Source organism: Balaenoptera physalus, assembly GCF_965194825.1.
Source record: "Balaenoptera physalus genome assembly, chromosome: 18".
In the NCBI taxonomy this organism is placed as follows: Eukaryota; Metazoa; Chordata; class Mammalia; order Artiodactyla; family Balaenopteridae; genus Balaenoptera; species Balaenoptera physalus.
This window is the reverse complement of record NC_138899.1, coordinates 73,018,531-73,045,463: the sequence shown is the minus strand read 5'-3', so window position 1 is coordinate 73,045,463 and position 26,933 is coordinate 73,018,531. Positions and strand designations below refer to the sequence as shown.

The 26,933-nt window shown below is 38.9% G+C and overlaps 1 protein-coding gene across 8 annotated transcripts in view; it reads left to right on the top strand.

Moving 5' to 3' along the window:
• Positions 1-26,933, top strand: part of FRY (FRY microtubule binding protein) — a 434,377-nt gene that overhangs the window by 316,572 nt on the left and 90,872 nt on the right. For all 8 annotated transcript variants that reach the window (XM_082435479.1, XM_082435480.1, XM_082435473.1 and 5 more), the window contains 11 exons: positions 8,509-8,767; positions 10,735-10,917; positions 13,209-13,295; positions 15,509-15,768; positions 16,172-16,361; positions 16,978-17,102; positions 19,295-19,352; positions 20,583-20,674; positions 20,959-21,131; positions 22,206-22,366; positions 23,930-24,040. In XM_082435479.1, the coding sequence (XP_082291605.1) occupies positions 8,509-8,767; positions 10,735-10,917; positions 13,209-13,295; positions 15,509-15,768; positions 16,172-16,361; positions 16,978-17,102; positions 19,295-19,352; positions 20,583-20,674; positions 20,959-21,131; positions 22,206-22,366; positions 23,930-24,040 (1,699 nt within the window). The remainder of the gene's footprint in view (positions 1-8,508; positions 8,768-10,734; positions 10,918-13,208; positions 13,296-15,508; positions 15,769-16,171; positions 16,362-16,977; positions 17,103-19,294; positions 19,353-20,582; positions 20,675-20,958; positions 21,132-22,205; positions 22,367-23,929; positions 24,041-26,933) is intronic.

Here is a 26,933-nt window from a genome sequence, read left to right as displayed (position 1 = left end):
TTTGGGGGTTGGGGAGCTGAGGAACAGAGAGACCCAGATACCATAAAGGGCCATCCACGCTACTGTGGAGTCTCCCAGGGTGATGGTGAAGTGCTGAAAATAAAGAAAAGCTGTGAGACAGGTGCCAGAATTACCCAGAAATGTACAGGAGCAGCCTGTCCACTTGCCGTGGACAACAGTGGGGAGGATGGTGTGACTAGGAGACAAGTGTTTCCACAGAGGAGGGGCGCTGAGTGAAAGGGCTGCAGGTGGCCTTGAGGAATGAGGGAACAGAGAACGGGGGGCCGCCATCTGAGAGATGTGGAGGAGGCGCCCCCCAAATGGGAATAATACTGACTCCTTTGGAAATCCTGAGTTTTACTTCCCTGCTTTGCCATTTTACTAGCCGTGTGACCCTGACAAATTATTGGGTTGGCCACAAAGTTTGTTCGGGGTTTTCCACAAGATGGTACAAGAAATCCCGAACGAACTTTGTGGCCAACCCCATATTTAACCCCTCAGCCTGTCTTTTTTCCTTGGTAGAATTGGAATAATGCTGCCTATCTCATAAGACTGTTGAAAGGGCAAAATGACATGGCACTTTGGTTAATCGGAGAGAAAATGTGTCAGCAGGGAAAAGACAGTTATCAGTTAAGCTGAAGTAAAAGGGAAGTTCACTTATTTCATTGAAGTTCTAATTGGTGGTGATTATATAACTAAGCCCTTTGAGATGCTACGTGTTTTAAAGGTCGTGCAGCCTTCTGGTACCGTCTCTAATGCTGTTTTGCTGTAAATCTGTGTGGGAGACTCTTACCTCTGGAATCACCTTGGTGGCCTCATGCAGTGACGCCTGGATCTCCAGACACGGTGCCAGGCGTGTCAGGAGGGAATTCTGTGAGACACGGTTGGAATGGCAGTGCTATTTATAGTGCCTTGTGTTTATTATTATGTACATTCTTACAAAGCCCAAAGCCATGGGTAATGTTTTTATGAGAGGAAAGAACAAATAAATATACTTGAGAGTTCAAGTCTTCGGGCAAAGTCAAGAAAATGACAGGACTTATATGGGAAGCCTGTGAAGAGGCCTTTTTCATAAGCTTCAAAAGAAGCCAGAGGCCGTTCTCCTCAGGGGAAGGATAACTTGGAGAGCTGGCCCTCACACTGGGTCCATTAACCTATGAGAAAACGAGCCCCTTCTAGATCTCAAGAGGGTCAGAGGACAGAAGTGAAGAAATTGAAGAGCAGTAAATGTGGGTTTCAAGTCTTTAGTCACTTTGTCCCCCTATAGTCCAGTCACGTTTGGATTCATTTGACTCCTGACACGGTCTAGTCGGAGAGGTGTGAGACCTTTTATTTCAGACACTTCCTGGTTGCATCCATGGTGCTTTTTTTACTGGAGAAAATCTTGGTTTTCTTCATACTTGGCAAAATAAGACCAAATTCCATGCAGGCTCACCTGCCCCTCACAGCTTGGTTCCCCGAATAAGGAGTGTCGACTGAAAACAAATACACAACATGAGAGTTGTGAGTTAAGTTTTATTTGGGGCAAAATGAGGACTATAGCCCGGGAGACAGCATTTCAGATAGCTCTGAGGAACTACTCCAAAGAGGTGGGGGATGCTCAGGATATATGTGATTTTGGTGAAGGGGGAGTACGTGCAGTCAAGCACTTTTTTTTTTTTAATTTATTTATTATTCTTTTATTTTTAGCTGTGTTGGGTCTTCGTTTCTGTGCGAGGGCTCTCTCCAGTTGCGGCAAGTGGGGGCCACTCTTCATCGCGGTGCACAGGCCTCTCACTATTGCGGCCTCTCTTGTTGCGGAGCACGGGCTCCAGACGCGCAGGCTCAGTAGTTGTGGCTCACGGGCCCAGCTGCTCCGTGGCATGTGGGATCTTCCCAGACCAAGGCTCGAACCCGTGTCCCCTGCATTGGCAGGCAGATTCTCAACCACTGCGCCACCAGGGAAGCCCCAAACACATATTTTTTGCAGAAGGTTGCTGCTAGTCACGAGGAACAGACGTCACCATGAAGGGTTTTAGTGTTTTTCTAGATACGAGGAGATGCAAGAATTGGGCTCATAAAATCTTTTCCTGAAAATATCTAATTATCTGAAGACCCGTTCTGCCAGTTTTTCCCAGAGCACAGAGCACCTCATTCCTGATCTCCACCCTGAACTCCTTTCAAGGGGTGTCGAAGGTCAGCAGCTGCAGCAGCTCATGATTTAATCCTTGTAGAGGTAGACAGCAAGTGCCAATGGCAAGTGCCAGTTTGTAGGTGACAGGAGTTTCAAGGATATTTCCCCCATAACTGCCCCCAGGCTCCCTTCCCAGCTGTTCACATATTGGCTAAATACCACAGACACTCTAATCTCAGACTTGTATTAGTATGTTTAGCATAACAATGGTTTACAGAATGAAACAGACAAAGAAGGTGGAGCTCACTTTTCTCCTTGGCAGTCGCTGTCTTTTTTCTCTGTCTCCTCCCAGGTGTTTCCTGCTCTACCCTTGACCACAGGAAGGACCTTTTCCCCCAACAGTCTACAGGCTCCTGTCCTCTGTCCCTTCCTGCAGCACTATAGATGCACTATGGGTTTGCTGTTCCATGTTTGCCCTCCTTTCAAAAATCTGAAATAGGGTTGTGAGAATTAAACAATGCATATAAATCACTTAACATCGTGCCTAGAACACAGTAAGCTCTCAGCAAATGTTAGTTATTATTTTTAGGCATCTTTAAATATGAATAACGTATTATGCCACAATGTACAATGCACTTTCATATACTTTATGTTAGGAAAGCTGGGTACATATTCATTCCTATTTTCGGACAAAGAGATTGAACTTCAGAAGAGGAAAGTTGGTTGCCCAAATGTACAGAATTTTCCAGAAGCCAAGTAGAAGTGACAAATGTCGTTGGTTTTATACAAAATGACAAACATTTTGTGCAGTGTTTCTTTACAACTTGTGGAACTTTCTGAGGTAATGCATATGCAATTTCATGATCTTTAGTGGTGTCTGAAAACTATTTATCATATACTGTTTATCATTCAGTCTTCAGCCTGTGTCTGTGTAGCGGAGGACGGCTAGCTGTTTTGAGTAGCTGGGTGAGAACTGTAGACTCAATCGCATATACTGCCTCGATAAACCACTTAATCTTATTACTTTATTTTAATTGAGATGCAGTTCAAAGCCCTGTAGATAGGTGGGAGCTCATTCTTCTTCTTTTTTTTTTAATAAAGTTCCCATTTTATTTTATTTATTTATTTCTTCGGGAGGGGCCACGCCACGTGGCATGTGGGATCTTAGTTCCCCGACCAGGGATTAAACCCGCACCCCCTAAATTGGAAGCACGGAGTCTTTTTTTTTTTTTTTAACATCTTTATTGGAGTATAATTGCTTTACAATGGTGTGTTAGTTTCTGCTGTATAACAAAGTGAATCAACTATACGTATACATACATCCCCATATCCCCTCCCTCTAGCGTCTCCCTCCCACCCTCCCTATCCCACCCCTCTAGGTGGTCACAAGGAGCACGGAGCCTTAACCACTGGACCACCAGGGAAGTCCCGGGAGCTCATTCTTTAATGCCTTAGAGAAGAAGTTTCCGCCACTTCTGGTGAACATGCCAGAGGTTAACAGTCCACTGGTCAGCAAGTCCCTCCTTTCGGAAACCTTCGTCTCCAGGCCTTCACTTCTAAACCATTTCTTCCGCTGCTGCCCTTGGTGACGTTATGGGGCAGCAGGTCCCTCACCGCTGCCTGATAACCTTGTGTCAGTCCTGCCAGAGCTGAGAGGAGGCTATTCCTCCTAATGGATCTTTTCTTCTGGGTATAGTTTGTGAATTTGAAGTCACTCCCTTTTCCTTCATGCACCTCTAGCAACAAAATTCTTCAAAGCGACTGAGCTGATTCCATCTGAACCTGAGCTCACCTTTACGAAAGTGTTTCTGTTCAGTCGTTTGTCTTATCTGACCAACCAAGAAGGCGGCCTTGCTCAAGTTCTGGGTTTTCCCCCTTTTACCCACATCCTTACTTAGTGTAAGTGCCCCTCACACCACACCGCCGTCCTAGATCACTCCAAGCAGGGCCTCGGGACTGTTGCTTCGTGCAGAATGTCGCTGCCTGGTTAATCAGGCCAGGCTGGTCCATGCGCCTCATGCCAGCTGCTGGGGAAGGACAGATGCAGTTGGTGTTGGCAATAACGGTTTCTTTCGGTGTGCGTCACTGCTGTGTCACGGTGGAGTCCCTTCAGGCCCCCTTGGTGGTTTTGTGTGTAACCACATACCCGTGACCCCATTTTAGGCTCCTGGAAACCAGGTCAGCGTCTTAGAAATTTTTCCTCGGGTCCCCCAACCTAGTCAGACTTCCTGAGCTGCCTTCTCTGAACGTCTCTCTTCTCTTTCCATTGCTGCCACCAGACTCTCACAGGACTGTTGTTTATTTTCCTCACAGTTGTTCGCAGGCAAGAACCTGTCCTTTCTTTTCTGGCTTCTCAATGGGATGGCCCTGCAGGAGTTTGGGGGATGCCCTCTCCTCAGCCACTCCTTGCTCGCTGGACCAGCAGCCATCGTGAGACTGTAAATAGGTCGGCCAGCATCATGCAGCTTCCCTGCACGTCCTGCATCCTCAGAGTGGCTGAGCATCTTGCTCCTTTAACTGAATCTTCTTTTCCTTTCTCGTTAACTAAAATTTTTTTTCCTGTTTTCTGTTTTACAATATTAAATCCCATGCGCTTCACAAGATGATCTGTGATTATCTGGTTAAAATCTAACAAAAGTAAAAATGAGGAAGATCTGGGTGGAAGAAACGGCGGCTGTATCTGATAGGCAGCTCCCTACTTAGACTCTCCAAGGAATGACACGGGGGCGGGGCTCTGGCTCTTCTCGCAAATTCTTCTCCTTCTCCCTCGCCTGCTGCCACTCAGACTTGCCTTGATACGTTATTTTCACTCCGTCTCAGTTCTGTGACACTGGACCTTTTTCTTCCACAAATATTCCACTTTTATTATCAACTGGGCCTTTTATTCCCAAAGCTCCCTCCCCTCCCTGGTCCTGTCTCTTCGTACTCCAGGAATATTTTTGAGTGTTCTCCCTGGTGAGGCATGTGAATACCATGATTTCAAGAGGAGTGGTCACCAAAAATAGCAAGAGCTGCACCACCTTGGGGTCTCAGTGTCCTTAAAATGATCCTGCACTGTTGGTTTAAAGTTAAGACAGCTTCCAGATTGCAAATTGCGAATGATGCCGAAGTTAGACGAAGAGTAGAATTAATCTCATTGGAAATCTGAAAGTATTGGCCCTTCTTTAAAAGCTTCATCTAAATAGACCATGGCATGGTTTTTATTTTGACTTTTGACCCTAAAGATATGTGCTTGCCTAGTTTCATGTGTGTAATAAAATAGCACACACTGGGTGGCTTAAATAACAGAAATTTATTGTCTCACAGTTCCACAGGCGAGAAGTCATCATGGTTGCTTCCTTCTGAGGCTGTGAGAGAGAATCTATTTTGTGCCTCTCTCCTAGCTTCTGGGGGTTTCTGGCATTGTTTGGCCTTCCTTGATTCATAGAAGCATCACCCTGATCTCTGCCTTTATCTTTACATGGTGTTCTCCCTGTGTGTGTCTGTCTCCAAATCTCCCCTTCTTATAAGGACACCAGCCATATGGATTTTACCCTACTCCAGCATGACCTCATCCTAATTTAGCTAATTCCATCTGCAATGACCCTATTTCCAAATAATGTCATATTCTCAGGTGCTGAGTGTTTGGATTTCAACATGTGAATTTGGGAGGAGACACAACCTGTAACAATGAACAATATCATTACCATCAGTTAACATTTACTGAGTGCCTCTTGTTCCTGTCCTTAAAAGATGGTTCGTCAGCTGCAGAAGCTTATTCTCTAAGACATTCAGGACTATAGACAGGTATAAATGTAATAAATTGGAACAATAAACTTAAGATGGAAACATGACCTCAAGTGTTTTCCATAAATTAGTGTTTTCAAACCATGGGCTGCAAAGGTGACTGGAAGCTGCCTGTAGATTGAAGGAATGTTTCCTCTCACAGGGGGGCTTCAGGTCCTTTACCCAGCTTCAACCAGAACAACTCGTTTCTTTCTTTTTAATTAATTAATTAATTAACTAATTTGTTTATTTATTTATTTATGGCTGCGTTGGGTCTTTGTTGCTGTGAGCAGGCTTTCTCTAGTTGCGGCGAGCGGGGGCTACTCTTTGTTGCAGTGTGCGGGCTTCTCATTGCGGTGGCTTCTCTTGCTGCGGAGCACGGGCTCTAGGCGCATGGGCTCAGTTGCTCCGCGGCATGTGGGATCTTCCAGGACCAGGGCTCGAACCCCTGTCCCCTGCCTTGGCAGGCGGATTCTTAACCACTGCGCCACCAGGGAAGTCCCACAACTCGGTTGTACTATATACTAGAGTTCTACATAAAATTTTTTGAAAAAAATATGGAGCTGCTGATTAAAATACAAAGAAAATTTGTAAATTCCTGCCTTAGTCCTTAACTAGAAGCCCCGGTTAAAGACCTCTGTGTGTTATTTCAGCAACTATGACCTACTTAATAGCTATAGACTTAATAGCAAGTCTGCCCTGAAGAATTAGCTCAGCTCTTCCTTCTCAGCAGTTTTGTAGAACTTAACTTGCTTTTGGAACAGAAGATATATCTTCCCTGACTTGGTATATATCTGCTCATTAATGAGCTTTTGCCTGGTTTATATTGTCAAATTTGGACCAATTAGTGTACTTTATACTCTAGAGAATAAGAAGGGTATTCAGTATCAAGTTTTTGAAATACTATCTATTCAAAAATATGTAACTGTATCAGGCCTGTTTTATGTAGAAAACTTTGGATTAAAGATGAGAAGTCCTGGGTTGGAATCCTGGACTTTGAGGAAATTCCTTAACCACTCTGGTTCACAGTTTCTTTTTCTGTTGGTTGAAGATATTATGTCCTATTTAATGGGGGCCCCTGTTGACTTGGCCAGCTTCTTCTTTGACACTGAACAATTCCAGGCTGCTGAGTCCTTGAAATTCTATCTCCTGGGTATCTTTGCTCTCCATCTCTCCCTTCCTTACTACTTCTCTGCCTTGGGTCAGGCCCCTGCCACTTGGTGCCTGAGTCACTGCAATGACCTCCCAGCCAGTCTCTGCCCTCCGTCTTGTGACTTCTCCAAGGCATCCTGCATATTCCTGCCTAACTTTTTTTTCTCAGATGTGAATCTAATCATGTTACTTCCCCTGTAACTTTCTGAATACAGTTCATTTTCTAATCATAGTAAGAGCTAACCTGTACTGAGTGCTTACTGCATGCTCAGTGTGGTACTAAACACTGTTCATAGATCATCTCAATGAACCTCACAACAGGTTATGAGATACAAGTACAGCTATTATCCCCATGTTCCAAATGAGGCTCTGAGGCTTAGAGAGGTGAAGTAACTGGCATGAGGTCACATAGCTAATGCATGACAGAGGCAAGGCAGTGATCAGGCATTCTGATTCCAGAGCACTCACACTTAACCTCTTCCTGCTGTGTTGCCTCCTTGGGTGGCCCACAGACCCTCCACCAGACCACCCCTGCTCCCTCTCCAGGACTGTCTCATACCTTGCTCTTGCTAACACCCTACCCAGTAAACACAGCCATACTGTACTGCATATCCTAAGGGCTGAATCTTAGGAGGGCCTGAATCTTAGGAGGACCTCAAAAACATTTGTTTATTAAATAAGTGAATGAATGAATCTTTAAGGTATGATGTTAATTATAACGCTCCATACCAATGTTGAGATTTATTTAATAATATTATTATGATGTTCTGGTTTAAACCACAAATACACTGATATTATTTCAGTTGACAAACTCAGGATTTCCCAACTTTGCCACTGTCAGCATTTTAGGTCAGATAATTCTTTGTCATAGGAGTTGTCTTGTGCATTGTAGGATGTTTAACAGCATCCCTGGCTTCTACTTACTACATAGATACCAGGAGCACACTACAAGTTGTGACAATCAATAACGTCTGTAGATGTTACCAAAAATCCCTTCATGGGGGCAGAACCAATTGAGGACAACTGGCCTAACTTTTAATTACTCATTTTCACTGAACTTCTGGATGAGTCCCTTAGTTTCTCCAGGACCATCCTTAAAAGTGGTAAGGTTTGATACTAATTTATTCTGTAGTCAGTAATGTATTAAAAAGAATTCATGGTATCTCGGATTGCAACATGGTATCTCGGATTGCATTCCAAAACAGAAAGGACATTGATGGAAAACTGGTGAAATCTGAATAAAATCTGTACTTCAGTTAATAGCATTGTACCAATGTTAACTTCTCAGTTTTGATCACGTACCATGGTTATATAAGGTGTTAACGTTAGGGGAGCTGAGTGAAAATAATAATATATTAGGGGAGAGTGACCCATTTTTCAGATACGGTAAAAGGCTCTGGCCTTATATATGTTCCTTTACAGATATAGAAGAAAAACTAATAAAGTAAATGACTTCATTGTCTTTATTCATCTCACAGGCTCTCTATTCATATGGACGATGAACTGCGACATATTGCGCAAAATTCTCTTCAGGGTTTACTTGTTGACTTCTCAGACTGGAGGGAAGATGTCCTGTTTGGCTTTACCAACTTCCTGCTCCGGGAGGTGAATGACATGCATCACACACTCCTCGATTCCTCCCTCAAGTTACTGCTTCAGCTGCTCACCCAGTGGAAACTGGTCATACAAACTCAAGGAAAAGTCTACGAACAAGCCAACAAAATCAGAAATTCAGAGGTGATTTTCACCCTTTTCCCTCTAATTTTATATTCTTGATGTCACATATATATACATAAGTTGCAGCCCAGAGAACCTTGTGGTTCTTACTTTCAGCTACCTAGGAACTTTCTCCCTAGTGATGGCCCTAAGTTTTTCCATCTGCTTAAATTGTGGCCAAGAAATTCAGGGCATTTTATAAAGGACAAATTTTGTGTTATGTTTTTATTTTCATTACATTGTATAATATTGTAAGATTATGTATGTCCTAATTTGCATTATAAATGTTTTTTTCCTACGTAAAGGCATAAATATAGCAACTTTGTATAAAGGTAGCTTATTAGATTTTTAATTTTGTCTTTTATAAAAAATTGTCTAACACTGGGACTACCATTGCCAAATTGTATATGAAATATGAATTTTACCCCCTATAGTTAATTTCGTTTATAAGCATTCCATATTTCTCTAATAAAAGACATAAGTGATACTATAAAAAAAAAAAAAGAAATTCAGGGCATCATATGCCACACCAGGTTAGATTTATTAACATTAGCAAGGCCATTTACGGAGTAGAAAATGATTTTTTTTTCAGAGAATTATGATTATAAATCTGTTTGTAAGAGCAAATGACCGTAGGGAAGAGATACAGAGCTGGGTATGAATATGGATCTAGATATGGATGTGGATATAAAGCTGGAAATGGATATGGATCTAGAGCTGGATATGGATGTGTATCTAGATTTGGATATGAATATGGATTTGGATTTAGATCTGGATATGAATATGGATATGGATCTAGATCTGGATATGACTTAGAGCAGATATGGATATACAGTTGGATATGGATCTAGAGTTGGATATGGATGTGTATCTAGATTTGGATATGAATATGGATTTGGATTTAGATCTGGATATGAATATGGATATGGATCTAGATCTGGATGTGACTTAGAGCAGATATGGATATAGAGTTGGATATGGATATAGAGTTGGATATGGATATAGAAAAGTTAGCTGCCCACCAGTTTTTTCCCCCTAGTCTGCAACAAATTGGTTGCTTTCTCCAATATCCAGAGAAGAAAGTAGTCTTGTGGTTTCTTTATTCTTTCCTGCCTCAGTCATGAATGGTAAAAATTAATGATAACATTTTGAAGAGCAGGTTGAGGAGGAGTGTTGTCAGTTGGGAACCAGGGCTGTGTGACTTGGTGTTGGCAACGAGCAGACGGAGAGGGGTCTGGCCGGAGAAGAGCTTAGCTGAGGGTCTGAGGAATGTCGAGGCTTGGGAAGTATGATAGCGTTTAGGATCCCAGATGGGCTAACCTCAGAGATGAGCTTCAGGGCGTTACTCCTTCCTTGTGTCCTGCACTTGCCAAAAGATGACAGGGAGGAAAACGAGGATTACCTGTGCTTGAAAAAGGGAGACTGAAATGGAGATGGAATCTGCCCTGTTGTCTGGCTTGCTTTTGTTTGAGACTCACTTGGTTTGGGAACTTTCAGAATCCATCTCATTAACATGCAAAACCCAGATTAAAATCTAACATGAAAAGAAGTCTGATTAGAAAATCAATGTTTGAAAATTCAATTTAGTAGTAACTAAAATAGAGAATTTAAAATAGAGAATTCTCTATAGAGAATGTAAGTAAAGCCAAATTAGGACACTTTAATTAAATATACAGTGTCATCTCAAATGATATGGATGGAAGCAGTTTTGTTTTTATTCCTGCTAATAATAACCTTTGAAAAGTTATTCCTTATCAGAGGTAACAGAGGGCTGATGGTATTCCAAAGTGACAGTTGGTCTGAAAATAAAAAGGGATCTATGATATTTCATGAATAATAATGAATTCATAGACATGTCTGGTTCTAAGCTGGTATAATTTATTTTAGTATTACAAGGTCAAACATGCCAGAAGATGTACATAGAAGAGTGGCTTCTTCTTCCACTGTTGTTTTTCTGAACATAGAATGTTGTTCTTATTGCACAATAGCTCATTGCCAATGGCTCCAGCCACCGAATGCATTCGGAGCGAGGTCCCCACTGCAGTGTGCTCCATGCCGTGGAAGGCTTTGCTCTGGTTTTACTCTGCAGTTTCCAGGTGGCCACACGCAAACTGTCTGTTTTAATACTCAAGGAAATTCGAGCTTTATTCATCGCCCTGGGTCAGCCTGAGGTATGGATTATTTTTCTGAATTTTCCAATTCGTATCTTTCAACAGTTTCAAAGTTTAGGTTAAAAACCGTAAAGAATGCGTTACTATTTTATGTACTTTCATGTCCCATGATGTCAACAAACAATTTTTGATTCAGGGTGGGTTTTTAATTATGAAATCGTACTGTTGATCTACAAGAGCTAAGTCATATATTCTGAGGGCAAGAGAATAGACCATTCCTGATTCTCTAAGAGGTGGTGCTTTGTGAAGAAGTGAATCTTAAGCTTCAGTTATAGATCATTTTCTTTCATAATGTTAAACGTACATAGAATTAAGAAGATATTACATTTATATTAGAGAATGAACTTGAGAAAACCATGCACCCCGTTTAAAATGAGCAAGGTACCGAACAGTCTGGCTCACTGAAAATTGTTTAATCTCAATAGTGGTAGAAAAATGGCATCACAAGAAAATATGTGCACTTGAGATGGGAGAAGTAAGCTGACTAATAACCATGATTGACTCCAGTTATTCTCCTGCACTCGGTCAAGGGCTGTACACCCTTGTTTAGATGTTAAGTTTCATTGCCTGTCGGCACAGGTGGCCAAACTCTTATCCACAAGTTGATGAAAGAAGGACCAGCTTTTTACGTCACATACTTCTTTAGAAAAATACTACTTTCTGTTTTCTTGTTTTAAATCACTAATCTTGGTTTCATGATCCTTAAAATGATCAGCGTTTTCACAAAATATTTTCGAATGTGTCCCAATCCTTTCTGTTCACATTTCCGCAGCAAGCTTTCTGATGTATTTTAGGACATCTCTGGGATCTGGTAAATGGATCTCTAGGACATGCTGTATTTTGATAAACCTCCATTAAGTCTCTAATTATGATAATAACGATAATAATTACCATGTATGTGTCAGGCAGTGAGCTGTGCTTTATACATATTATCTCACTGAACCCTCACAATAACTTAAGAATTGGTACTGTTATTTTCCCCATAGTGCAGATTCTGAGACTGAGGTTTAGGGGGGTTAAATGTCTTACCCAAAATCAACAACTAGGATGTGGCAGAGCTAGAATTGAAAGCCAGATATACATGCCTCTACAGCCCAGGTTCTTAACTGCTATTCCAACAGACTGTGTTAAGAATATTTCTCATACGGTGCTTTCTTTGACCAGCCACAGATTTTTTTTTGTATAATTTTTTTTATTGAGGTATAATTGACATAAAACATTATTAGTTTCAAGTGTACAATATAATGATTCCATAGTTGTACATATTGTGAAATGTTCACCACAATAAGTAGTTAATATCCATCACCGTTCATAGCTACAGGATTTTTTTTCTTGTGATGAGAGATTTTAAGATCTACTCTCTTAGCAGCTTTCCAACATGCGATACAGTCTTGTTCACTCTAGTCACCATGCTGTGCATTACATCTGTATGACGTATTTATTTTATACCTGGAAATTTATACCTTTTGATTCCTTTACCCATTTTGCCACCCCTCCCCCAGCCTCTGGGAACCAACCAATCCGGTCTCTGTATCTACAAGCTTGGTTTTTTGTTGTTTGTTTTTTTTTGAGCCACAATCTTTTTGAAACCATTCTCATTCATACATGAATAAGGACATTCCAAAGCTTTCCTATAAGGCTTCTAAGTAAATAATTTCATATTTCTGAGCCTTTCTATGATAAAGGATGGCAAGCACACATGTTCATGTATATACGCACTATCATGTAGGAGAATTTCCTGTAAGATACTCTCTCCTGTGCTTTTTTCCAATTTGCTTCTTTTACCAAATAGCTGTGCACAACATAGATACTACAGAGAGTGTGTGGTCAGTCTCCTGTGCAGTTTCTTTGGGACTGAAATTCAATCACAGTCAACAATTTACCAGTTATTTTAGCAGATCAGTGACTTAAGTAAGTAGCATTTTCGTGGCTTTTCCATTTTTTAAAATTAATGACAACATGAACACTTTAGTGAATAATGTATGATGCTGAGATTTAGATTCCAGTCTAAATAAGTGTATGTGCATGAGTGTTTGAAATTCAAGTACGTGTCTTTTCAGTACAATGTCAAATTGGAGCTCTAATTATCTTCCACTGAAACTTGTAAGACTAAACTCAGAATTACAGGGAGTTTTACCCACTACCTTTCACCACCTTGGCACTCACTCTTCTGTGAGAAAACCCTTATCACTACCTTGCAAGCTGTTATGCTTCACATGCTGGACAAAGGCGGTGGAGAGGATGGAAGGATTCATTTTCCCATGGAGAGTAATCGTCTCCTTTATGTACAGGACGATGACAGGCCTATGATTGATGTCATGGATCAGCTAAGTTCTTCCATTCTCGAAAGTTTTATTCACGTAGCAGCTTCGGATTCAGTAAGTACACGTTTGATCCTGATTGCTGATAATTCTTAAGTATAAGCTCTGGGCCTGGCTGGCAAAGAGACACAAAGAAAAATGACATGGAAGAATTGTGGGATTTTATGTCAGGTTAATAAACCAAAACAAAAGTACTTAGGGAAACAAGACTAGCTTTTCAAATACTAGCTCAGGAGACCTTCAGATAAATTTAAATCAAAATTTGAGTCTGAGGAAGATAGATAAAGTTTTGCAAATTGCAATTTCAAGAATTGCTCAGGATTCTTTCAGAAAATTAACTTGCTTTATTTATTACACTTAATGCTGTATAACCTATATTTATGTGTTGTTTTACAGTTTACAAGGTGCTTTCACATTTATTATCTATTTTGACCCTCATAGGTATTGAAACTCAAAAACATTAAGGGGCAGGGCTGTAGTCACACAGAGTCTCAGGGCCTGGACTTGACCCTCTCTGGACTCTGAATCTAGTAGAGGTTTATCTGCTACACAAATACATTCTTTGTTTTAAAGAGCATATTGGCAGCTTTCAATTTCTGATGAAGTAGAAGGAAAATTGGAACTGATTTTAATTACCTGATTTTTAAAAAAATTAGTAAAGCACAGTTATGGGACTTGGATTGATTTTAGCTAAATAGCTGAAGAGAGGCAGGACACATCTGCAGAATCCACATTGCTGATGCCCCTTGTATATTCTGATCAAATACCTATAAATGAATATAAACATATTTGACAAAGAGCTATAAATAAATATAAAACCTAAAGGCACCTGTGAGCTTTTTAATGACCTTTTCTGACCGAGAGTGAACACAGATCCCTATTTTAGCAACCCTGTTCTTGCTTATGGTTGGAATATTCATGGTAATTACTAAAACTATTAGCCAAGCAGTACAGACCTTAACAGTGATAGTGAATACCTCTACCTCTTCTTTTAGAAATTCAGATTGTTTTGACACTGAATGGAAGAGTCAGGTGTAATTGTTTTATATACATATCTTGTTTCCCTACAGATTATATTCTGTTCCTGTGATTTTGTTCTGTGTTTATCAGAATCTGAATCTTGAGCCTGGGTAACCAGATCAGCAGTACTGCACGTAGGAAGATGCACTGAAAGGGGAGAAGAGGCGTGGGGGGAAGTAGCGCCTGCTTTGTGCCAGGTTTTGACATCCCTTATCTCATGTCATCCACTTAAAGATTAAGTGAGATGAGCATTATAATTTCCAAGTCATAAATTAAGCAGGCAGAGACTCTGGGGTGTTCAGAAATGTTCCCAGGTCAGGGGCTTTGGGCAGAGCCAGTGTTGGAGCCTTAAGTCTCTGGCTCTGAAGCTGAAGCTGCGCCTCTTCAGCCCATTAACCATGGAGGCCACAGGTGCAGCACGCTGGCGCATGGGAACTCGGAGACCCAACAGATAAAACGGGTCACTTTAAATGCCTGACAAACGTAACGGCGATTTTCTCTCCATGTACAACAGCTAGATTATTTGAAACTTGGTCTTCCCTCAACTTTGATACTCTGGACTTAAAAGAGAATGAAATATAAGACATTATGTGGTATCAATATATAAATATATATCTCTATATAATATAGATTAAATGTGGATACAGATATCTTTCCAAATGTTTTAGAATGTATTATTTTGGCTTGATATCATAGGACAAGAATAAGTAGGTATCTTACCTCAAAAATCATTAGTAAAATGCCCTTCATAAAAGAGATTGCACTTAGCCATCTCCCTAAGCCAGGGAGAATGTATTTTGGTCCAAGTAAAGGTAAACAAGATCATGGCTTAAAAAAAAATACTAATTACAGGGATAATAACACACTTATGAATCTCAGAGATTAATAACTTTTCAGAATTTTAAGTTGGCAAATCCATGGTCAAGTTCAAATTAGCTCATGTTGTATATTTGTTCCACAAGTATTTAGTGGGCAGCTCCTGCGTACTAGTGTGTGGGGCTCTGCGACATTGACCCCTGCCCTTGAACTCTGCACTTCCGCTGCCTGCAGTCTCCCATAGGAATGGCCGTGACCACAAACCCAGGTCCGGCGTGGGAGGTGTGGGAAGGGTGCTTCAGGTTCCGAGCTGGACCCATTGCAGAGGTGGACGGGAAAAGCATCGTGGAGGAAGGGGCGTTGGGCTGAGGCAGGACGAGGACGTGGAGCTGGCCGTTCAGCACTGGTTCATTGCCTGCTTCTTGCACCTGCAGGCAACCTTACCCCTGACCCACAGCGTGGACCTGCAGTGGCTGGTAGAGTGGAACGCCGTCCTGGTCAACAGCCATTACGATGTGAAGAGCCCTTCCCACGTCTGGATTTTCGCTCAGTCTGTCAAAGACCCCTGGGTCCTCTGCCTCTTCAGCTTTCTCCGGCAGGAGAACTTGCCCAAGCACTGCCCCACTGCCCTCAGCTACGCCTGGCCCTACGCCTTCACGCGGCTGCAGTCCGTGATGCCTCTGGTGGACCCGAAGTAAGGGACCCCTATGCTTCCCTCTGTTTTGTTTGTCTCACCATTTGCCCTCTTACATTTTCGTTTTATATATGAGATCGGGATATAATTCTCTAGTTTCTGACCATCTTACTACAGAAGTCTTCACATTGAGTAAACACAGTTTAAAAGTTCTTGTCTAGAGCTAATTTTTTTTCCTCCCTTAATAATCATTATGATTGTCTGAGTATAGAATCTCAGCCCCTTCCTGGTGAAAAGTTCTATTCAACTTTCCATCCAATAGAGACATTCCCTGTCCAGACAGACAGTCCTTGACAGACAATTGTTCAACTCAGTTGGAGCGCTTCCCAGGATCTTTATTTAATAAGTGATACCTAAAATCCGGAACTGAGTTTCACTCTTGTTTTTGACTTCGTATTTCTAGCAGCCCAATTAATGCCAAGAAAACCAGCACTGCCGGCAGTGGAGACAACTACGTAACATTGTGGAGAAATTACCTTATTCTTTGTTTTGGAGTCGCAAAACCCAGTATTATGAGCCCGGGACACTTAAGGGCTTCCACTCCAGAAATAATGGCGACTACACCTGATGGTACCGTGAGCTACGATAACAAGGTGACATGACATGCTTCAGAAGAATTATTCTGTAAGGTTTTTTTTTAGCTTGTTTGTCTAGATTTCACAGTGCGAATTGCACTGTGCCTGCCATCTGGAATATATGGGATCAGATTTTCATCCTACACATTTCTAAATTCCATTGAGCGTTTGTGTGAATAATTTATTATTCCTCCCTGACAAGTGGGGAACTGAAAATAAAGGGAAGTTAAGAAACTTGCCTAAGGTCGTAGAGTGACTTATATTTATTAGCGCCCTGAGGTTTGGTTCATGTCCTACATACCACGTTTCTCTCACTCCTCACCGAGTGTTCACCTTTAAACCATGTCTTGATTAACTTATCTTGTTAAAGATGGTTTTGTGGATTTAAGTATTTAAAAAAAAAAAGAAGACTATTATAATACGAATGTTCTTTAGAATTTGTGTCCCAGGTAAAAAATGCATTCATTGTGCTATTTTAAAATTTATGTGTGTTTTTTTTTTCCCTGAAATGATGGCAGTGCCTTGGGATGTGGTTCAGTACTAATTTAAAACTGTTATAATGGAATCATCATTTGATTAAAAGAAGCATCAGTTATCATGTTACCTCTTTTTCACTTTTAACAACTTGTTTCAGGCCATAGGCACCCCATCGGTGGGAGTTCTGTTAAAGCAGTTGGTGCCTTTGATGAGACTAGAGGGCATTGAGATCACAGAGTCCTTAGTTTTAGGATTTGGAAGGACAAATTCCCTTGTTTTCAGGTATGGTAGTCTTAATGAGTTGTTCTAAACTCCTGTGTACTGCTGCTATCCGTAGTTCCTGCTTCTAACTCAAGTTTGAGTTTGTGTTTGGCATGTGTCTGGAGGTCTGCAGGCTTTGCACAATTCCCTTTATGTCCTCGTTGGTTGACATGCATGTGACAAGCATTCCCTGCAACTGCTTCGAATTTCACTTTTAGACGTTGCAACTTTGATTTTACGTCTCAGATTTTCTCTCGCTTGCAAGCTTTGTTTTAGATAACCGTAAATGAAGATAATTCCGTGTCGATCCCCAGTTAGCCAGACTGTTCAGAGGCTATAAAGTCAAAATAATGAGTGTCTGCTCATCAGCCACTTACACAACAGACTCTCAAAGGTTAAACATTGACAGAACACTTTCAGGGGTGTCTGTTGTGTGTCACGCTTGCTGGTCTTTCTATAAGATGCTGTATCTGCCTTAAGAGAACCATTATGTCTCACTTTCTGGATTCCTTACTCATTTCACACCTTTAATCAAATAACCATTCCATCCGAGGCAGTGTCAAAGCCTTTTCAAAGAGTCATCATAAAATTTTATTTCAGGCTGCCTCTGATGATTTTATCGAGCAACGAAAACCTATAAAGACAAAGAAAATCTTAGTTTTTCCTATACACAGAAAAGGGAAAGCTCCAAGCATCTGTGAGAAACCCTATCTGAAAAATAAAGATTAACGAGACGTTTTAGAAGCAACTGAAAAAGATCTGTTACAGTATAGAGTCAAATTTTATCCTTAAAAGCAATTGTGAGCTCTGACTACTGGAGTGCCAGTTAACCGGTGTTTTCACTGATTAATTAGTTAAGACAAAGCATCATACAGAAATACTACAAGAAGATAATAAAAACAATTCCTGGAATTATCTAATGTCTTTGCCAAAGAACCTAAGGCTCTTTTGCATATCTTACCGTCTGAGTACTCCTAGGAGCAACTAAGATTATGCAATTTACTGGCCACGTGGGTCTGGAAAACACTGTCCCTGGGACTCAGTTCCTTCACCTGTAAAATTGGTATAATAAATAAAAATAAAGTGTATCTCTCTAATTTTAAAAAAAATGGTATAATTATAGAATCTATCTTATAGATGTATCAAGAGGATTGAATGTAAAAATGCACGTAAATATTTGATAAATGATTGCTATTAGATGAAGGAGACCATTAGCGTTATTTCCATTTTTTGAAGAAATTCTAGCATCTGTGTTGGAGAAATCTGGAATGGAATACAGGATTTCTGTTCTTCAGTACAGAATGCCATAGAGTTTTTACCTTCGTGTCCTTGGATTTCCCTGGAGGGTGATGTCTAATGGCACAAAATATTCTACCAGAAAATACAAGATTTTCAGACATGGAGCAGACTATAGACAAAATACCTAGCCACAGGCTAGATCTCCTAATTTTGTCTGTTTTGACAAAGCAATTCAGAAGTCAGTTCCTAAAGATGACAACTGGTTAGATTACCAGGTATAAAGCTGAGAATTGGAGAAAATGGGGACAGATGAATTATATACATGTAATATCAGACATGTATTAATATGATAAAATTTTTTAGTTTTACTACACAAGGGAAAAGATTTTGATGAGAACCTCACTATTAAAGTAGTTGCCATAATTTACATTTATCATGTAGCTCAAATAAAGGAATTCATCTCTGAAATTCCAAAAAGACTTTATTTTAAAATCAACAGTCCTCTGAGCACAGATCCCAAAGGTAGTGCCATAGTTATTACACCTGTTTCTTTTGCTCTAATTAGACTGAAAATTTCTTCTTTTTAGGGAATCAATTTTATTTCTCTTCAGTCCCTCAGCCTGTGGGAAAATGCTTTGAATTTAGTAAGCACTTACAAAATATTGTTGGTTTAGTTGTTCAGGTAGGGATTTTTGCCATAGACTCTCCAGAACATTAAATCAAAATCAAGTCAACAAATATGTATTGAGCCCAAATTATATACGTAGCACTGGAGTTAAGACTGATAATACAAAGTACAAGCCAATGGCAATTTCCATTTCACCACATGATACAGAAATGGAAAGGCCAGAGGAGATTTTGATGTCAGAAGCAAAGTTTAAAAAGCAAATGATTTGGGATTGAATGGCTGTATTTTGCGACAAATTTGGTGTCAACAATAATGAATTCTAAATGCTCACCTTTTTCATTCATAGAGAATTGGTGGAAGAACTTCATCCATTAATGAAAGAGGCTCTGGAACGAAGACCAGAGGTAAGATTTTGAATTTATATAATTAATGCCTTGGCAGGAATAAAGAGGTAGACATAGAAAATGGATTTGAGGACATGAGGTGGGAGGGCGAAGCTGGGGCAAAGTGAGAGTAGCATCGACATGTACACACGACTGAATGTAAAATAGTTGGCTGGTGGGAAGCAGCTGCATAGCACAGGGAGATCAGCTCGGTGCTTTGTGATGACCTAGAGGGGTGGGATAGGGAGGATGGGAGGGAGGCTCAAGAGGGAGGGGATATGGGGATATATGTATACATATAGCTGATTCACTTTGTTGTGCAACAGAAACTAACACAGTATTGTGAAGCAATTATACTCCAATAAAGATCTATTAAAAAATAATAATTAATGCCTTGGTTTATTTGGACAGTAGTGTGAATTTAAACCATACCCAATGGTTTCCCCTAAAGAATACAAACATACCAACATGCTTTTAACAATGAATCTTACTATTTTAACTTTTGTTATTTTCATTAATTTTTGATATTTGAGTATTTAGTATAATCTGGTTCTGATTTTAAAAGATTTTAAGTCCTAAACTTATGAAAGAAAAGCAACCTAAATAGTCATATGTATGTTAAGGTATTATATTCTTTTGTAAGAGGCTTGAGTTAAGATTGAATTTGGGGTTTCAGTTAGTTTGCTTTTTTTATAAGGGGTTGAATAGCCAACAACATTATTTGTTTCATCTGGTGTATAAAGTACTTTCCTCAACATTATCTTCCCTGAAGTGAACTCTGAAAAGGATAAACTTAGAATGTAGCCGGATAAAAAATTAAATAAAATAGAATAAGACTAAAAAAGAGGCTTCCCATGTGTAGATAAGATACAAGGAGTAGCAGAAGTTTGGCAATTTAAGTAAGAACAGTGTTTCCTCTGTGACCAGAGCTGGTGGGACCGTTAGTGTCCACTGTCCTTTGCCACTTCTTTCTGATGCTTTAGTTTTTCAGCAGCTGCTGGAGGCCTCTAGGAAATGAGGCTTGTTGACTCTCAGCATTTCCAACTTACAGATATTTATTGGCCTACTTGTGATCTGTTTCTCTTATAGCCTGTGATAGCAAGCATTTTCTCTAAGGATTAGGAAGAAAGAAAAATACTTTTTGTCCTTTGTGTTTAGAAAATTGAAAATGACTAGATTACATCTTCCTTTAAAGCATAGTTAACATTATTGTGCCCATGTTTATAAGTGGTATTACCTCTTTCTGCACAGAACAAAAAACGCCGAGAACGGCGAGACTTGTTAAGGCTACAGCTACTTCGAATTTTTGAACTTCTGGCTGATGCTGGTGTAATAAGTGACAGGTAAGGTGGAAATTCTACTGAGTTGATCTCTCCTCACCAAACTGATGTTTTTGCCTCTCTTTTTTTCATTCTTTCTTTTTTTTTAATAAAAAAATATATTACCTTTAACTTTTACTTAGAAAAGTCCAGAAAACCTTGTTTTTTTCATATTCTGTTTACACTGCATATTCGTCAAGGACAAATTTAGTGTGCGAGTTCTGACAGTGAATCTTATTTTCCATGAAGCATGTACTACTTTGACATCAAGACTAATCATCTAAAAGTTTAATTTCCTTTTATTCCAGCACCAATGGAGCCTTAGAACGGGATACTTTAGCTCTTGGAGCTTTGTTCTTAGAATACGTGGACCTGACCCGCATGCTCCTAGAAGCTGAAAATGATAAAGAAGTGGAAATTCTTAAAGATATCCGGGCACATTTTAGTGCCATGGTTGCCAACTTGATTCAGCGCGTTCCAGGTACAGTGATACATCACTGCAAATTACCTTTTGTGCTTGAAATATCATCTGTGTTCCTCATTACTGTGCTTTCCTCTTTAAACCTACTGACCTGTTTGCAGGTCTGGGATGGGATCGTTTATTTGTTTGGAAATCCTTGGAACAGATTGTGGGCATGCAGCACAGAGTTGGAAGGGCAACAATAGAAATTAACTTTGGCTTTGTGCTCGTCATTATTTCTGTTTTTTGTTTTGGTTCCCATCTGAAAATGAACCTGTATGATTTCCATAGAAAGGAAGTAATTCAGAGGGAAAGTTCGCAGAGGCTCTAGTTTTTCATTCTCACTGTGCTAATCTCTGAACATATAATCTCAGCAATATTCCTGCTCTTGTCTCTATCCAGTCAACACATTATATAGAATTCTATATAGACTAAGAAATTATATTATTGGGATTTTTTTCATAGAACAAATGGGTCTGAAACATTTTCATATATTAGAAGCATAGAGAATAAAAATAGCTGGTCAGTTTGGTATAAAAATTAATTGCTGGGATTAAAATTTTTTGACATAATTACAAAAAGCTGCAGCTCATCTGTTTCTGCTTTTTCATTATGATTTAACATTATGATGTTGTAAAACATTCTTACCAATCCTCCTCATTTTTGATGACCCTAAATTAAGATTTAGCGTCTTCAGTTAAAGAATGTTTGTTTGAAATAGACAGTCTATCCGTTGTATTTCACAGTTCTTCCTAAAGACGCAGCAGCAGTCAAGAGAACGTTTTATATGTAATCAGCAGCCGAGTGGAAGGTGTTGCAGTTTTTCTAGATAATACTTAGAAAACAGTGTCTGTGAGTCCATTTTCTATCTCTACTTTCTGCTCTGAGACAAGGTGCTGTTGACTGAAACATGAGGAGAGGAAAGAAAATTAAGCTTGACTTTTTAAATACATATTTCATTACGTAAAGAAAACTTGAGTTAGAAAATGAAATTACTCCTTTCCCCAAAACTTAAGAATCATGCATAATAGCAACGTAAACTGTATTCACTGTATTTTTCAGTCTAGTAGACTCTTAGCTCTGTTTTCTCTTTAGTTCACCACCGAAGATTTCTCTTCCCCCAGCAAAGCCTGAGGCACCATCTTTTCATCTTATTTAGCCAGTGGGCAGGACCCTTCAGCATTATGTTCACTCCTCTGGATCGTTATAGTGATAGAAATCATCAGATTACAAGATACCAGTATTGTGCATTAAAGGTAGGTCACCTTTGCCTCATGAATGACTTTTGTCAGATTGATGGTCTCTTTCCTTAAACAACCATGCCTTAAATAAGATTAAAATAAATAATATAATATGACATGATAAAATATAAGCACACATGCAAAAAAACCCAAACATATACACGTATATAAATACATAAGCTTACTTTATAAATTCTAAAATATCCGTACATAAACAAAATAGATAGCTATGTATAAACATGTAAATATTCCGATCGTGTTCACAATTTCAAAATGCGAAACTTTTCCAAGATCCCACTTTTATCTAAGGTTTCTACTATATGAAAACCATAGTTTTTGCTTATTTACCCTTTAAGTAACTGCCTTGCCAATTAACTTCCAACTTAAAATATATATATTCCCTTTTTAGTCTCCTCCTATGCTAGAAGACTCCCAGAAATAAGTTTCTACGCTACTAGGACTGTTCAAAATTTTCAGAACCATTATTTCTTACAGCTTAATTTCCTTTAGAAAACTAACTGTATATTGTCTCAGTCATATATACCAGGAGTTGCTAACTGTCAAGTTGACTTTTGACTTTATGGAGCTAATATAAGCCATGGCCCTGATAATCATTTGGACCTACGGATTACAAAGTGAATCAAGATCTTCCCTTCTCTTCCCTTCTCTTGCTTTCTCCCCACCTCAAAGGAACTAAAGTTCATATTCTTCATTTTCTTTATCTTTGATTAAGAATCACAATTATTTATTTCTACATTTTTCATAGTTTGCAAATTTAGTGCATCAGTCAAATATTTGTCAAGTTTGTCGGTTCAGTATATTAGTTAAATATTTGTCATCAAAACAAAATTTGAAAAGCTATATTTATCATAAGCAGAATTCATTCACTTGAAGTCACTGATGGTAAGTTTATTTTAAGTCTTGTGAAATGGTCATTTTGTTTTGAATATCTCAGCCTTTCATTATAAAGATTTATTATAAAATTACATGTCTACAAAGTTCAATTTATGGATTTTTAACTCTTATAAAAAGAGACAAAATTGGGAATCTGGTATTTTTTATTGAATCTACTAAGGAATACTTTAAAATCTTGTGGAAATAACTGCTTTAAAAGACCCTCATCGGGACTTCCCTGGTGGTGCAGTGGTTGAGAGTCCGCCTGCAATGCAGGGGCAAAGGTTCAAGCCCTGGTCCAGGAAGATCCCACATGCCGTGGAGCAACTAAGCCCCTGTGCCACAGCTGCTGAGCCTGCGCTCTAGAGCCCGCAAGCCACAACTACCGAGCCCGCGTGCCACAACTGCTGAGGCCCACGTGCCTGGAGCTCATCCTCCGCAGGAGGAGAGGCCACTGCAGTGTGAGGCCAGTGCACCGCAGCAAAGGGCGGCCCCCGCTTGCCACGGCTAGAGAGGCCCTGCGCGCAGCAGCAAGGACCCAACACAGCCAAAAATAAAAATTAATTAATTAATTAATTAAGTTAAAAAAAAAAGACCCTCATCATTTATAAATCTAGTAGTATGTGTTTTAAAGTCAGTGTGTACCATTCAGTCATCCCAGGTTGTGTTCTGTTTTATCATCAGGCAATGTCAGCAGTGTTGTGCTGTGGCCCAGTGTTTGACAATGTGGGCCTTTCCCCAGATGGCTACCTGTATAAGTGGCTTGACAACATTCTGGCTTGTCAAGATTTACGAGTAAGTACTAGCCAAAAATACATTGTTTTTAAATGTATTGGTTATCCTGCCGCAGTTGGGTTACTGACCTGTCTGAGCATTGTTCACAGCACAGTCTCTTCACACATCAGCCTCAGAACTGTAGGCTTAAGTGTTGTTCACATTACACTGTGATGCATCAGGATAAAAAACACAGTAACATTTACCAAAATTGACCATAAACTAGGCCATAAGGCAAGTCTCCACAAAGTTCAGATGATTGAAAGATACAGACTCTGTTCTCTGATCACAGTGGCATTAAGCTACTAATCAATAATAGAAAGAATTAAGAAATGCTCTTCCAGTTAACCAATGAGTCAAAGAATAAATAAAAATAGAAAGTGAAAAATATTTTTAACTGAAGAATAATGAAACCACTACATACTAAACTTGTGGGTTATAAATAAAACCTTGCTTAGAATATGGCCTTAAGTGCATATATTGGAAAGAAAAAAGGCTGATGACCTATGCATCCATTTCAAGAAGTTAGAAAAAGAATAGCATATCAAACTCAAAAAACGTGCATTGAAGAAATAATAGAGATAAGAGCAGAAACTAATTAAAGAGAAAAAATTACTGGAAATGATCATTTAAACCAAAAGTTGAATTTGTTAAAAGACTAATAAAATTAGTATATCCATGGCAAGTCTGATTAAGAGAGAGAAGGTGTATGTCACCAACCTCAGAAATGTAAAAGGACATCACTACAGAGGCTACAGATATTAAAAATAAGAGAACATATGAACATCTTTGTGCCAATAAACTTCAAAATTTAGATAAAATAGACAAATTCCTAGAAAAACACAGCACAGGAAGAAAAGAAAATCTGAATAGTCATATAAGTAACAAAGAAAGTTAATCTATAATTGAAAGTCTTCCCACAAAGAAAACTTTAGGACCAGATGGCTTTATGGATTAATTCAACATTTAAGGAACAGATTGCATTGATTTAATGCAAATCCTCAAAGAGAAAACAGATCAAGAGGAAACATATCTCAACATGTTTTATGAGACCCAAATAACTTTCATACTAAAACCTGACAAGAATTTAACAAGAAAGACAGTTAAAAGGCAAATTCATTCATGAACATAGATACAGAAATTTTAAACAAAATATTAGAAAATTGAATTCAGTGATATATTAAAAAGATGATTCATTATGATCAAGTTGGGATTATTCAAGAACTACAAGATTGGTTTAATATTCAAATGTCCTTCAATTCATTTGTATATTAATTATATTAAAGTCTCAAGAAGGAAATATCATCTGATCATTTCAATAGATGCAGAAAAAGCATTTAATAAAATTCTACATTCATTCATGAGAGAAACTAATGAAACTAAGAATAAAAAAGAACTTCCTTAGTTTGATAAAGGGTGTCTTCCTTAGTTTGATAAAGGGTGTCTTTAAAAAAACAATGGGCTTCCTTGGTCTTTAGAATGACCAAGGAAGCCCATTTTCATTACTTCTATCAACATTATACTAAAGATCCTAGCCAATGTTTTAGAAAAGAAAAAATAAGATATCACGAGTGAAAAAGAAGAAATAGTTTATACAGAAACAGACTCACAGACTTAGAGAACGAATTTATGGTTATAGGGGGAGAGGGATAGATTGGGAGTTTGGGATTGACATGTACATACTGCTATATTTAAAATAGATAACCAACAGGGACCTACGGTAAAGCACAGGGAACTCTGCTCAATGCTCTGTAATAACCTACATGGGAAAAGAATTTGAAAAAGAACAGATACATGAATATGTATAACTGAATCACCCTGCTGTACACCTGAAACTAACACAACATTGTTAATCAACTATACTCCAATATAAAATAAAAATTAAAAAAAAAAAGAAATAGTTTGTAGATCTAAATGTGAAAGCTGAAAAACTGAAGATTCTAGAAAATAAAACAGGAGGCTATTTTAATCCCTGGGGTTAGGGAAAGATTTATTAAACAGGATGCAAAAATTACTAACCATAAGGGGAGACTAATTAATAACTTCTGTTCACCAAAAGACACAACTAAGAGTGTAAACAGGCTAGCTGTAGAGTAAAAAAAGATATTTGCAACATAAAGCCAACAGAGTTCTTATCTAGATTATATAAAGGACCTCTACAAATAAATAAGGTAAAGACACTCAGAGAAAAATGAGCAAGAGACTTAAACAAGCAATTTACAAAAGAGGTTATCCAGTATGTGCAATGTAAGACATGTATAGAAATATTCAAAGCAGTATTATGAAGTCAAAAGCTGGAAACAACCCAGATGTTCATCAGTAGTAGAATGAATAAATTGTGGAGCAATCATAAATTAGAATACTATACAACAATGAAAACGAATAAATGTTGATGACTTTTAAACATAAGTTGAGTGAAAGAAAGACACAAAATTATATACTATATAATTCTATTTACACAGAGTTCAAAACAGCTCAAACTAACCAATGGTGGTAGAAATCCAGATAGTGGTTACTTTTGAGGAAGAGAGAGAGGCTAGTGATGAAGAGAATACACAAAGCAGGCTTCAGTGGTGCTGGTGATCTGGTTTCTTCTGGTATTCACACTAGTGTGTTTAGTTAACATAACTCACCATTTACTTGTGAATTATGTACTATCTACATTTTATAAAGTTTCTAAAGCACAATAAAAACTTGCTGATTTTCTTTCAAGTTGAACTAAGTTTTTAATGAGATGTTATTTTTAAGTCCTTTGCAATAGTATCACCAGCTTTTATCTGCTTCTAAGTACTTAAGCCCGTGGGGAACTAGGTTGATGATATTTGACAATCCAATTAGAATATAGCTCCCCAACTATACTCCAATAAAAATTAATTTTAAAAAACGGTAATTTTGGTACACAATAAAGTTTTTT